This window comes from Trachinotus anak, unplaced genomic scaffold (genome assembly GCF_046630095.1).
Source record: "Trachinotus anak isolate AG129_WGS33_773 ecotype Australia unplaced genomic scaffold, CSIRO_AGI_Tana_v1 ptg000012l, whole genome shotgun sequence".
Lineage (NCBI taxonomy): Eukaryota > Metazoa > Chordata > Actinopteri > Carangiformes > Carangidae > Trachinotus > Trachinotus anak.
The window spans coordinates 12013175-12027858 of NW_027273863.1; the positions used below are offsets into that span (position 1 = coordinate 12013175).

The window sequence follows — 14684 nt, forward strand, 5'->3', positions numbered from 1 at the left end:
GGTTTCATGTTTGGATTCTCATTAGCTTTTGATTTTGCCAAAAGATACAAGTTTCTACCTTAGTTTGTTAAAGAGTAACTTAACACCAGGCTGTTGCCCCTCTGGCCACACCCACAGGTGATGTCACAGTGTACTAATACACTCTGAGGTGCACTTTTACATCACTGCACCAAAGTGAGAAGTTAAAACACTGGAGTAAAGCAAAAACAGGCAACAATTTTCAGCCAGTAATAATTAATAATAACCCATACTAAACTAGTAAAAGATTAACTGTCAGAAATAAAAAATTATGTATGAAGACCACTCTTTTGTTTGTTCTTAATACATAGTACATAATGCTGAAACGAAATACTCTCTCCAGGACAAGGGGTATAGAAGATAACAAAATGTCAAACAAAACATACAGCATTAGCCAAAAACATAATGTGTTTTTTCACTAAGCTAAAAAAACTTTAGTAAAATTAGTAATATTGACATAAAAGAGTGTCTTTAACCCAGAATACTAGCTTCTTACACTAGAAAGAAAGAAAGACAAAAAAGTAGGAGTTAGGACCAGCATGTCCTCTCTTTATTTGCAAACAAGTAAAACTTTGTACAGTGGATCAACACACTGGTTCTGCAAAGCATTTTAAAACATTCATGTAACGGTTGTAAAATTCAAGTTTTGGTTTTAGCCTTAAATCACCACTTCCACAGCTTTTGTCCATACTCCCTTATCATATCTGTAAGTCTTAAAAACTCTTTGGACAAAACTGCATGGCTAGGCTCAACATTCACAAAATACTTTCAGTTTCTAGTTGATCACCAACAGGATTCATGAAAGCCCCCTCTACAGTTCTGAAGAGTGTATCAACTGTGGGTATATACTGCACTGTAACTGCAGACACCTAAACAACACAGCTTACAAGAGACAAAAATAACTTTTAAAGCCACCATACTTTGAAATACAAATGAGCTGAAATGGTTATAAAGCACACACACATGTGAGCAAACTTTGTACAACATTTAAATTCATGGCAACTACTCATCCTCATAGCCCTGTTTATTTATCTGAGAGTGTGCCTCTGATCACATTTTGAGGTGTGTGCGGTCGCGCTCTGCTTCTGAATGTACCACACTCAGTAAGAGTGTCATATCCTCGTAAGTTATAGACATTCAATACATGCAACGCAGCAAGTTGAAACTGTTTGAGTGCACACGCCTCTGTGTATGACTACACATGTAACAGATACATACAGTACATTTCTATTTGATAAACAACACAGTACAGATGCACACACATATATAAAGCACTGCAAGTTCATTATTTAAAAAAAGCACAAATTGGGTTCTATAGTCCAGAGAAACTACAGTACAAGAGTTGTCTGCTGCATAGTTAAAAGCTTCTATCAACACTCCTGCTCACAGGATGGTAAAGTGCTCGCAACATTATGTCAAGATAAAGGCAACAACAGAACTAAACATTGACCTTTGGCCACCATATTTCTTCTGTGAAGCGGGTTTTCCTCTTGAAACAAACAAGTACTCCCATCTGTAGCAATGATTACATAAACAAATATGAGAAATACAACTTATTTACTGTGTATTATCAACACCAGATTCTGTTCACTGCTACCTCAACAAAATCCAATACTTTTCTTCAGCAGGTTATTGCACTTCATGTTCAAGCAAAGCCAAGTCTGCTGCTCTCTTCAGTACCTCAAAAATGACTGTGGGCCCGATCAAGTCAGTCTTTCTGCATGCACTTTTCAAGCAAAACGTCAAGTCAGTTAGTTAAACACTTAACTGAATGAGTTAAAGGTGGCTATGATGACACAACACTTTAAAGTCAAACTGTTGATCCACACCAGAAACACTCAATACCCCTCACTTACTGAGAGCATTCATCAAACAGATAACCTACGGATCCTCTACCTGCCAAGATGTCATGTGATATGGATATGCACCTAAAAAAAAATCAATTTTTTACACACTAGCATGCATATAATCACGTTGTGCAGCAAACACACATAGCACACACAGTGATTTAGTCAGTCTCTTATCTGTCTGTAGATGTCAATGGTAAAAGCCACAGTATGGTTTTCATCTCTTGCTGGGACCCTACGCACTTCGCTACTTTTGTTCAAAGCCCTATGTAGACAGAAGTGCAACCTTTTTAAAAAAAAAAAAAAACCAAGCCACAGTCACAGCCACTGGCCTTGAGCTCACCTGTAAACTTGTTTCAGTGCAAGATTTGGCTAAATGCGATGTTACAAAAAAAAACCCAAAACAAAACAGCAGAATACGAACAGGCTGCTTTCTAAAAGCACTGTGGAGCACCCAAGCTGAGGTTTAGATAGGCTTGTAAAGCAGAGAGGTGACGTATTTCTTCTTGTATCTGTGAGTCGCACTCAGCACCATCACTCCATCCTACACAGAGAGAAAAACAATGCACAGGGAAGCGGCCGTTAGTGGGATCCAAACCCACAGAGCAGTTCAACTGAGTGAGAAGAGTGAGAAGTGTTTCAGCTGTTTCCAGTAAAACCTACCTTTATTGAGAGAGCATAAAGGTGATTTAGCATGACGTGGTTGGGTTCAGGCAGCAGGGCAGGGTCACACTGACAAGACAGAGTAATAGGAAAAGTTAAAATCAGACAAAAATTACCGCCTTGCTGTTTTATGCCTCTGCCAACCAGCTAAGCTGTAGGAAATATGGTCAAAACCTCCCCCTCTGTTCCTGAGTAACAGCATTGAATAATGGCCAGATGTGTTTTTGCAGAACATTATGATGTCACAGTGAAGCTGACCTTTGAGCATTTTGAATATAAATGTCATCACTTCATTATTGTAACCTATTAGACATTTGTGTTAAATTGTGTCATGATTAGCACATGAATTTGTGAGTTATAGCCAAAACGTGTTTTGTGAGGTCACAGTGACCTTGACCGTTGACCTTCAAATTCTAATCAGTTCCTCTTTAAGTGAATGCTGGTGCCAAATTTTAATGGAACTTGCTAAAGGTGTTACTGAGATATAGAGTTCACATGAATGTGATGGAAAGATGCACCCGGCCCTGGCTGTCACTGTTGGTTAGCAACAATAAAGACAAGGCAAATCAAGGCCTGCAGAACAATATTAAATCAGAGTTGTGAATAGGGTGATGTGGCAATGGTAAAGGTGCAGACACTGACAGATATATTGGTGTCTTTGTTGAGTATGACTTGAAGGAGGTGAGGGGGGAGTATCGGTGGGGCTTTGAAATGCTCCTCGGGTCTGAAGATGTACTGCTCCTGTCCATATGGACCTGGAGGCGAGCTGGATAGATCTGTGGACACAGAAAACACACAATCACATTACTAATAAGGTTTCGACATTTGGTGGTCAGTGTACAAAAACAAGTATTCACAGGAATAATTTGGAGCAATGGTTGTGAAGAGTTTTACCCTGTTCCTAGGACTATTCATATTCATTGTTCATACATTTTCAAACCACCCAGGTCTGTTTGTGTGACCTGCATTGGAAAATAATAATACCTTTCCACTACCTATTGATTCAAACTGATGAAATTGCATTGGCTAAATGTGAACCAGTATGAACAATGTGAATACAGACTGACCTGATGTGTCTGAGCACTCAAGAGAGTCGACCTGCAGGGCATCAAACACCTCAAAGTCAGACTTCTTCACCTGGATCAGGTTGTTGATGGTGCCGAGCTGGCTGGTTACCACAGGCTGCAGAAGAGAAATGTTCCCAGAGGTCGTGATCAAACACTCATAGCAGAGAGACTTAAAAATGCAGTTATTGGTAAGAGTTGAAGACTATCAAAAAGCATACAGCAATGTTTGTACGGTAATTATGTGTATTACAGACCAAAAAGCAACATTAACAATATCAGTCAGCATCTTTGGGTTTTGGAATAGATGAGATTATCCTGTCAATTTCTTGTTGGTTTCTTATATAACGTCTTAATCTCTTTAGAGGCTTCTATCCTTAGTGGTGAAAGAAAAAATTAAAGGAACACTTATACTAGTAACATGAAAATTACAATAACAAGACAACGATATTGTACCTCAGAGGGATCGTGGACCCACTGCCCATCTACAAAGAACTTGTACTGGTGCTCTCCTTCAGGCAGGTCCAGGATCGCTACAAAGTCATTGTGGCTTTGAAGAGAGGAAGATTATTATTATTAATAGCATAAGTGCAACACTGAGCTTCTCTCTCTATTAAAACAAGTGGCATTTGGGGTTAAGGCTAGGGTGTAGCACAACTGAGGGAAATGGCATATATGGCTATCCATATATGGCAGCGAAAATGAGAAATGTGCTGACATCTACAGCAAAAAACAATCCCGTTTACCTCTTATTTAGCGGTATCTTCGTGCCCCAGTTATTAAAGGAACCAGCTATGTAGACTTCCTTCCCTCCACCTGCCCATCGGATGACAGTGGGTCGGGCCTGAGGACCAGGCTTCACCAGGTCATCCAGATCCGGCGTGAATTCTTTCTCTCCTAATGTCTAAAGGCAATTTGTTGTAAATCTTAACTACAAGCTGTTTTTAGAAAAACCAAACCTAACATATGCCACTGAAATCTGAGAGGTGCTCTTGCAGAACAAACAAGGTTCTGCGTAATAATCAGTATTTTCCCAGTAGTACCTTGGACTCAGGCCCATGGGTGTTGAAGATGTTGGGGTCATCTGTGCTGTCCACCATCTTACTGCTGGGTTCTTGGTCTTTGTGACTGCCGCTGCTGTCTGAGCGGTGGGCTTTGGCTCCATGGCGATCTCCAGACACCCTGTCACTTGTGTTGCCCATTATGCTTCACTATTAACTGTGCTATTAGAAAGAAAGGACAACCTGTAAACTAAAGGACTAATTTAATTGTAATGAGCTGCACCATTCAGAGATTAGGACTGTAAGACAGAATCTGTAATGAACAACATGACAGCTGGCGTTAATTTCATGTCTTGCTTTAAAAATTCTATCAAGCTGATGAGGAGTTTGTCCACACTTTGTGAACAAAGTCACTGATGAATCTTTGTAAGGCCTGAACAGCCCCCAAGATGCCTGTTCTTCTGTTTCCTTATTAATCTACCTGCTTTTGTGTTAGACTAATGCCATCAATGCAAAACCTTAAGATACTGTTAACAACTGATGCATTCATAACAATGTAATGACAATCCATGGTGCTGGCCACAGCCTGTTGTGTGTGCTAAATGTGATGTGGAGTGGCCGATTTAAAAGGTCCACCGCCATCATACAACTAGTAATGGGTCACAGTTTCAAAGATAAATCAACTGCGAACATGAAGAGCAGCAGTCTGGTTCACTCCAAGGGCTAAACGGCTTTCCAAAAAGGCTAAAAGGCTTATCGGCTAGGCTAGACAGATACGAGTAAGAAACAGTGGCTGTCTGGTAAGTGTGAACCCGGACTTGCCAGAACAGATCAGACCACGATAACCACAACGTACACTCATCCTGTCAGACTTACACAGCACAAGCAACAAGTTTCAACTTCACAAACTGACAGACTAATACATCTGAGTTAAGGGCGGACAGCTTTGTTAGCTGTAACCTACTCCAGTCTCCCCTCTGTCTGTTCAGCTGTGCCCACTGAAGATCACTTCGACAGGAGAATATTTTTAGCTGCCGCTGACAGTTAGCTAGCCGCTAGCTGTCACTTTCTAACTGCTAGCTAGCCATTTGTCGATAATGTCGGTGTCGACTGAGATAACGCGGCGATAACGAACCAAATGCACCATGTAACACCGACAGAAGGGACAAACTCACCGACACCAGCTGCTGTTATTCCGCAGTTTGTTTACAGCGGAGGGCTCACCTCTTTGTAGCAACTGCAGCGCCCTGGTGCCCCAACTACGGTGTGCGTGTAGGACAAAATTAGTTCGAAAGTTCGCCTATCAGCAGCCCGTGAGAAAACGCAAACATTATAAACATTTACTTATAGGCGTGCATGTATTTGGCTTTATAATATGTAACACTATATAGATTTAAATCGTATAGACGGACATGCATGGTATTTGATATGTCTTCATGCTGTCCAGAATTGTTTCCACATATACCTGCTCAACCACACTGGTTTATTAGGTTAACTGAACTAATTAATCATCTGTCCCCTTTATTCTGTGCTGAAAGAATCGTTAAATAATGGATGAAATCAAATTTAATCTGAGTCTCATTTCTTCCTTTGACTCTGTATTCTGTCTGCTTTCTCACAAGAGTTTCTGTCATCTATTGCTGCCCATGTTTCCGTAAGCCTGCAAGTAGACCATACATTTTGTTGAGCTACATGGTAGGATACACATTCTAATCCAAAGTCTAATACCACAATACTCATGTAATGAAGGACAAAAAGGTTAAAGGTCTAAAATACTATTATGATCTGGTTTATTTAGATTAAACCGACACACACCAATGCCATTAAATATGTTCCACATGTTGTCTTTATTAACCACTAGTTGGAGCTGTTGACTCATCTCAATAATCTTCACAGCAGCGACCCCCACTCAAAGGCCAAACTTGACATCACTGAACCATTGCTCCCCAGTAAGCCTCTCACCAAGAACCATGTTAAACTTTCGTGTTAAGTTTCCACACTTTCAGGTTAACGAGCATTAAATCAAGAGTTTTAATTTTAGTTCCTTAACATCCAAACGTAACTTATAATAAAAACAACAGGCTGATTGTCATCAGTGTGTGTGTGTGTGTGTGTGTGTGTGTGTTTGTGTGTGTGTGTTTGTTTTCAGGGTAGGGTATTGATGTATTGAAATGAAAAGTGACACATGACAAAAAAAAATGGTAGTTACAAGCCTTTCAATCCAATGACCAACACTATTGGACTGTTTTCTTGAAAGTGTCATCATATTTCATGGTAGTAACCATTATCAAAACCCATAAATAATTACTACAAAAAGATGTGTATATATATATACATACATTATTAACTATGTATAGTAAAAAACAACATATCTGCTGATGTCAGGAAGTTCACATAAAGTGGATGTAAGGCACATTGAAAGATCATGAGATAACACACAGAATGTGTAATTAGTGATTTTCACATTGTATAAGATGTGTGAGTGTCTTCATGCACACAGTATTCCAGTGTTAACTAGTATTGATTTTCCAGGGCAGCTGCTGATTGGAGCAGGGTTTGTCTGGAGCTGATGTCACTCTACAGAGGACAACTTAGAAAAAGTGTTATATTAACCCTAAACAGTGTGGATTTCTGCATTTAAACTGACATTGTGTCATTTTTCCTCATTCTGTGTTACAATAAGACATTATCTCTGGTGTGAGAAAGTGTTTTCTTTGTGAACAAAGAACAGTATTGGCCATTTAGCTACCATTTTGGTCGATCACAGTTTTAAAAGAATAACAGTAGGACAGATTCAACAACCATTATGTATTATAATGTCTACTTCGTATGCTATTTTATGTACAGTACTGTGTTTGTGTCAAGTATTGTTTTGGACAGTTTATAAATTTGGGGAGTGTGTTATGTGTAACAGCAGGATAAAAATTAAAGCATGCTCACCACAAATGATTAATGCTTCAGCTACTGACAGACAACCCTTATTGGGATACATGCAGTTTTCCATCCACTGAACTCCTGGGTCAGCTGGTGGAAATCATGCTCTGTATGCTTGATGTCTACCTGTCTTCTTGGAGTTATTTCAGACATTTTCCAGTCTGACAAATACAGTAAATGTCCTTTTTTTATTTGCTTGAACCATCATTTGGAGATTCCTAAACCAGTCTTCATGTACTCATAAACCACATAGCTAATGCTGACAGCAGGAATGACTTTCATAAAGTTTGGCAGGATTCCGCGGTAGAGTCCAAAAAACCCATCTTTGGCTACAATCTTCTTCATCAGAGAACTCATGGTGGGCTGGTCAGATGCATCCAGAGACGCTGCAAAGAAATACTACGTTAGGGAGGCAGTGGTGTACCCAAAAGCTCACTTTTTATTTCTGTGCTCTATGGAAGAGACAGCTATACTGAGCAAGTCTGAACATTGGAAAGGGTAAAATAGATAGAATTATTGTATACCGATGTTAGTAAAATGTTATGTGCAGTTTACACAAACAAGATTAATTCACAATGTGAATTAAATGAGGGAGGTAGCTCTAAAACATGCATATGTTTACATAAAATATCAGATACCTTTGTCTCCACGTAAAAATCTGGCCTACAATGTGTAAGTTTTGTCATTACTGTTATCAAATGTCAGACTGAGTTTACCTTGTGCCTGCATCCGTGTGCGTACAAGTGCGAGTGGATAGCTAGCCAGCTGGCCGCAGGTGCTAGAGATGGTCCCGCAGCCCAGCAACACCAGAACTCCAGGGTTAGCTGAGTCTTTGGCGTGGTACGACAACCATGTGTTCTTTAGAGTCTGAGACACATCAGCATGACACATAAGTTTATTTCTCAGATTAATTTTAATGTATCCCTGCAATCCAAGATGAATTGGTTTATCGTGCATGTCAATGAGTTAATTTAACAAAGTGCACTCTGTTGTGAAATATCACTGAGGGGGCAGAATGTCTCACACAGCCTGCATACCTCATAAACAGCGAGGTCTATCCCGGCGTAGGGAATGATGCCCAGTAAGTTTGGAATGTAGCCCTTGTAGAAAGCTTTGACTCCCTCCTTCCTCAGGATCTTCTTGGCACAATCAAACACTCCTGCATACTGGCCAGTCTTTCTCAGAGTCAGTCGAGTTTTCAGTACCTTAACAGTACAGAAGAAATAAATTGAGGCACTGAACAGGTTCAAGTGATTTGTGTCGTATTTTTGAAGTTTGTGGGAAAAACTTTTAAGAGCTGACCTCATTTCATGTTAATGCATTCCACGAATGAGGCTGTGCGATGAAACAGTGATGCAATAGTTGTCTTACCTCCATTGGGTAGATGGCTGTCTGCGCTGTGGCCCCAGCCAGAGAACCAGCCATAAACCTCTTGTGCGTCTCAGTCTTTTTGCCCTCTGATGATAGCAACTTCTTATACTGAAACAAAAAAAAAAAACAAATGCAGATACCAATACTAATACTGCCTCACCGTAGTTGTATGCCTCTGCCAACCTGTCAAGTTTCAGGAAATATGGTCACAATCTCCCCTTCCTGAGTTACAGCGTTGAATAATGGCCAGAAGTGTTTTTGCAGAACATTATGATGTCACAGTAAAGTTGACCTTTGACCATTAGGATAAAAAATATCATCACTTCATCATTTTATCCTCTTATTTGGGTTAAATTGTCTCGTAATTAACATGAATTCTTGAGTTATGGCCAAAAACATGTTTTGTGAGGTCACAGTGACTGTGACTTTTGACCTCTGCCCACCAAAATCTAATCAGTTCATCTTTGAGTCCAGGTGAATGTTTGTGCCAAATCTGGGAAAATTCCCTGAGGCAGTCTTGAGATAACGCATGCCCAAGAATGGGAGGTATGCACGTATGTATGTACCGACAGGCAGATTCTGTTGCCCTGGAGACATAAAATTCAATAACACAGATGCAAAATATTTATAATAAATATGTGATAAATAATATCAAACGTGTAAAAATGTTTTGCTTTGTAGTCTCTTACTTGTTCATATGCCATAAATTTGATTGCTGTCTCAGGTGCGATCTTTAAAACATTGATTCCATTTCCTCTCCACAGTGACTTTAGACCTCCCTCTGTTATCATCAGTTTGAAGCCCCCTACCAGGCTTATATTGTTGGTCTTAGAGGAGTGAACCTGCAGGGAAAAAATTATAAAATTTACAGGACATTTGCACATGCATCTATTAAAAGAGAGGATAACTTTGGCCATCCCATATATATGTATATAAATATATTTTACCTGCATGAAGACTTTCACCCGATCCAGAGGAGCGGTACCGGTGCGAGAGACGGCCCCCGCCACTGCACCGGCAAAAAGCTGCTTCCACCAGACACCTGAGGTCTTCTCTTCTTCTGTGAATTCATCAGGGATGGCCAGGCTGTCACCTATGTCCAGCACCTAGTGAATACAAAAGCACATGCACTCACCACTTCAATATATGGACACTGACAGCTCTATCAACACATGCAGTATGATTAGTGTCTTATGAGAATTATTTGCCTTTGAGATTGTATCACTCAGGACTGTACATGTCACACAGTGTCTCTTTGTGTGGTTGACAATGTGACAAAAAAAACTTCACAAGCCCACTCAGCATTTCCCCTTTTGAGGTCTGATTTCACAGTGATGCAGCAACCGTTTTTTTTACGTTGCCAAATTGTGTAGTGGAGAGAGGACAACATTTACAAAACCTTGAATGTAAGGTTTCAGCCAGAAGCTACAAACATCAGGCACGTAACGCGCGTTTCACTTCGCATTTGTTAAAAGCTTATGGCGAAAAGGCCACACTGTGAGGAAACAGCTAAAAACAATACAAGTGCTGTAGTTGTCACAATTTTAACAAACAAACAATGAAAACAAACAATGAGCTCCTTATCCTTTACCTAGAAGTGCTTGTGAAACCATAATCACTGAGCTGACTGAACCCTTGTCTTGCATGCTTTAGCTGTTTCAGATAAACATGTCCAATGTTTTTCCAAAAGCATAGAAGTGTCTGTGCCAAACATGGTGCGGTGGCGATTTAATGCAAAACTACAGGGAAACACGAGGGCTTTACTCATGTGTCCTGTGATCACTACTACGTCACGTAAATGGCATGAGAATGAGGTTCTGTCTCGCCATTAACGTGCAGCAACATTCTGTCATAAGGTCTATTTAGAGATGCACTGTTTTGCTCTTAATGGAGCAAAAATCTTTTGCAGCACGAGAAACAAACCAGTGACATCTTCATTTGTACAAGGAGGTAGAGGAGCAAGCTGAGCGAAGCAGATTGCAATGCTGTGACCTGATTATCTTGGACAGTCTAGTCTCTCAAAGCTACTGCCAAAATGTGGACTGCAGTGAAAATCCATACTATCCATCACTATCCCAACTACACTGCACGTGACTTATTCCACTGCAGTTGCCTTCATGGTCTGTAGACTGTACATGGGAGTGTTTGTGTGTATATGTCCTATACCGAGGAATGTTTCCAGTAGCGTATGATCTCTTCCAGGTTGTGGGCAGGGCATAGCAGGAAGTGTTCTCTCCACTCATTCCAGTCCACCATCATGGTGCCATCAATGTCCATGCTAAGGAAACAGAGAAAACTCTTTACTGATCTCTGACCTCTTATTATGTTGAATTTACACTGTATTTATAATAACTTTGTCTATTTGAGGTCAGACTGCAAACAGAAACGTGTTACAATGAGTGGAAGTGGAGGTCAAACCTCTGCAAGATTTTCAGGGCATCCTCTCTGCTCACATCCAAGCCCAGCTCCGCAAGGCTCTGCTGGATCTCTGAGGCATCAATGCGCCCTAACACAACATGGAAAAACCCCACTGAAATATGCACCAGTATAAACAACGGACATGTGGCTTTGCAAGCATTCGCTGGCATGTGAGAGCACTCTGCAAAACACTTCACTCATTGCCTACCATCGTTGTTTTTGTCCAGACTCTTGAATGTCAGCCGCAGCTTCTTCTCGTGTTCCTTCAGATATCTGGTGAACTCGTTGAAGTCCAGACTCCCGTCTTTGTTCTGGTCGCCAGACGACACTATTTTCTGCAGAGAGGAGATCAGATCTTGTGGTTCATTTGCCTACTGCTGAGGAATTTCATGCAAAGCGAGCAGGCTAAGATCTTTAACTCCTTCCCGTGGCCCCTGACATTTTACCTGTGCAGCACCCTGCCGGAATATGCCCATCGCCTTGAGGCCAGCTCGCAATTCAGCGACATCCACTTTCCCATCTTTATTGGTATCGAGCCTGTCAAACAGGTCCTGGTATGACCTCTCACTGTCGGCATCCCAGCAGCGGGCATTTGATAGTAAAGCCGCCCGTAATGTGTGATACATTGTCGGGCCAATGTGCGAGCAGCGCGCAAACGACGGGTCCTGCGGTCAGGATGTGCAGCTATGAATCCATACCGATCATCATTCACGGGGGCTGCTGAAATCCTGAAATCAGGTCGTTGCTCGCGATGAAGAGCAGGTTTCCAGGGACTTTAATGTGCAGACTGTCCCACGCAGAGGCGAGATCCGCGGCGTCTCAGGGCAGCTGCAGTAACAGAGGGCGGGGCCACAAGGCTGCGTAGCCACTCGATGTTTTCTACGGAAAAGCAGGAAAGATGGTGAAATAGCAAAGCGGTGAAATAAACAACCCCTGGATTAACCACAGGCATAATCCCCCTTTATGCGTCTAGTAGTAGTGTTTATTGTGTGCTGCTGCACGCCTGCCTCCGTGTGATATGTGGTGGCGCATCAGAGAGGGAATTTAATCTCTTCATCTAGAAGGACGTGTCACTTGCAACACACCGCGTCGTGTTTCCTGCAGGGCAACAGCGTGGGTGCTCACTGGAGGGCGCTGTTTCATCGCACGGAGGCCGGTGCGGGCAGGAGAAAGAGCGGGGGCCCCTCAATAATCCACCAAGCCCTCAGCAAAACGACACGCGTGTCATTTTAATTTTACTCGTGAATTTCTGTCACCGACTCTTACCTCTGAAAATGCTCGATCAGGTCAGTGTTGTCCGCGCACAGATGCAGGGGTGGAAAGTAATTACTGTAAACAGAGTCTCATGCTTTTGTACAGTTTTGAGGAACAACTTTTTTATGCTCCGCCCTGTCCATGGATGAAGACTTTATTATCTTTTTTTAAAGTCTATTTCCATTTTATGCTACTTCCATCTGCTCCTCCACTACATTTTAGAAATACTCTACATTTATTTTTGACTTCATTACCTTTATCTGACGGGATGTAATTGCTTTTCAGATTTAGACTGTACATATAATGAGTTTATTTCATATCATAAACTGCATTTTACAGATAATCAGCAGTATGTCAATTAGATCAAATTGGCTCCACCTCAACCTGCCATAATATTAAAATGTTGCTTTGCATGTTATTGCATCGATAACAATTGAAACAATGCTGCCATGCTCGCAGGGGGTGAATGTTTGTGTCCAGTGAAGTCTTGAACATTTCAGCAGACTTTTGTTGTTTCCGGTGCATTTCAAACTGCATCGCTTTATGATGGGCCTGAGATGTGCCACTTGAACTGAGAAAGAAAATGAGTGAAGATTGTGAAGAGGCTGAATTAAAAACCGTTATGTTGGTGACCTGTTTAAATGCAGTTTTAAAGGGAAAGTAAGAATGTGTAGAAAGAGGCTAAATAAGACGGTGTTTGGAAGCTTATCTTATTGTAACTCACTTCCATGGCAGCAAAACGGCACTGTTTCAGTATTTGTTTTAGCTGGAGCTAAACTACAATGATTAATGGATGACTGGTGCTCTGGGCTGTTGGTATCAGGTAGCTTGTACCTTTGTGTGAGTGTAAGTCTAATCAGCTGATCTGAATCCGTTTTGTGTTCCTAGCTGCGATCAATGGTTGCCATAAGGATGGTAACTCCTTAGTTACACCTCTAAACTCGGGCTTGTTAGAACATCAACTCCTATCATATAAGGACACTTTATATTTTCTGAGAGAGGAGACTGCTGAATGCAGTGTTATAGAGCATTTGTTTGTGGTGTCAAAAATGTGGGAGGTGCAGCTATTTTAAAAATGCCCCTCTCTCTGTTAACATTTGAGCCAGTCGGACGGTGCTTTCTGTCACTCAGAGGCTTATAGTTCAAATTCTGTAAGTCACTGTGCTTTGATGGTCACGTTGTGTGAAAAAGCAGTGTGAAGAGTGAAATTTGTGGTCCTGAGGACAAGTTAAACGCACATTTTTCAGACCATTTGAACAGTTTCCTCTCACTCAGAGTGTGATGTCATCTGCCTCAGCTGTGCCACATACACACTAATGTAAAAATCTGAAAAGGCTTGGGGGAAAGTTCCCTGAAAGTTCCCTGAAAGTTCCCTGAAGAAATAAGCTGCAAAAATTTAACCTTTAACAAACATTCCTAGAATGTTCTCAAAAGTTGTAACCTTTAGAGAGCCATTAGGGAACGTTCCCTCAAGGTTCTCTGACGGTTCCACAAAAATATACTAAATAAATAATCTGAATAACCTTAATAAATCTAAATAACCGCTAAAATAAAATAAAATCTAAAACTGATTCTGAGAGAATGATGTTTGTAGAACGTTCAGAGAACACTAGGGAACGTTCGATTGAGGGTCACTGACGTTCCACAAAGATAACTTTTAACAAACGTTCCAGAACGTTAGTGGGACTGTCAGAGAACCTCTGGGGAAACTTCCCTACTGATCTCTGAAAGTGCTACATACCACTTTCCCTCGAGGTCTCCGAGGTTTCACAAAAATAACTTAGAAAACATTCCTGGAAGTTGCGAAAATTTCATCTTTAACGAACGTTCCCAGAAGGTTTTCTACAGGTGAAACCTTCTCCATTAGGGAACAGCATGAGGCGAAGTGTCTGCTGGGTAGAGCTCTACATCGGTGTTTGTGAAATGCACTGAAGTGTGGTTTACTTTTCAAGAGTAACCTACATTTTTTCAGTGATGTGTTTCTTTTGCTTTTCATTTGCAGTTTTTGTCACATGCGCGATATTTCCCCACTTCTCTTTCACGCAGTCATTCAGTGGTGACGGGGCCGGGGCCACTGTCCACGTGAATTCGGTTATTCTCTCGTTTTCGTGGAG

General features: G+C 41.2%; 2 protein-coding genes across 5 annotated transcripts; both read right to left on the reverse strand.

Annotated features, from left to right (window-relative positions):
- Positions 1-540: 540 nt before the first annotated feature.
- On the reverse strand, positions 541-5913 carry prkab2 (protein kinase, AMP-activated, beta 2 non-catalytic subunit). Of its 2 annotated transcripts, none has more exons than XM_071492222.1 (8): positions 5769-5913; positions 4636-4815; positions 4339-4496; positions 4049-4142; positions 3596-3710; positions 3171-3304; positions 2529-2597; positions 541-2409 (listed from the first exon to the last, which is right to left on the reverse strand). In XM_071492222.1, exons 2-8 carry the CDS (start codon positions 4792-4794, stop codon positions 2332-2334), a joined length of 807 nt encoding a protein of 268 aa, XP_071348323.1. In that variant the 5' UTR covers positions 4795-4815; positions 5769-5913; the 3' UTR covers positions 541-2331. The 2 variants fall into 2 exon arrangements, with proteins under 2 accessions (XP_071348323.1, XP_071348324.1); XM_071492223.1 differs by having other exon boundaries at positions 5818-5880.
- A 501-nt stretch (positions 5914-6414) lies between these two features.
- Positions 6415-14668, reverse strand: LOC139629537 (mitochondrial adenyl nucleotide antiporter SLC25A24-like). Of its 3 annotated transcripts, none has more exons than XM_071492220.1 (11): positions 14533-14668; positions 11763-12195; positions 11525-11651; positions 11317-11404; positions 11065-11176; positions 9846-10004; positions 9588-9740; positions 8899-9006; positions 8565-8732; positions 8244-8394; positions 6415-7913 (listed from the first exon to the last, which is right to left on the reverse strand). In XM_071492220.1, the coding sequence occupies exons 2-11, from the start codon at positions 11940-11942 to the stop codon at positions 7732-7734; spliced, it is 1428 nt and encodes a 475-aa protein (XP_071348321.1). In that variant the 5' UTR covers positions 11943-12195; positions 14533-14668; the 3' UTR covers positions 6415-7731. The 3 variants fall into 3 exon arrangements, with proteins under 3 accessions (XP_071348321.1, XP_071348320.1, XP_071348319.1); XM_071492219.1 differs by lacking the exon at positions 14533-14668 and adding an exon at positions 12583-12681; XM_071492218.1 differs by lacking the exon at positions 14533-14668 and having other exon boundaries at positions 11763-12471.
- Between the last annotated feature and the right edge of the window lie 16 nt (positions 14669-14684).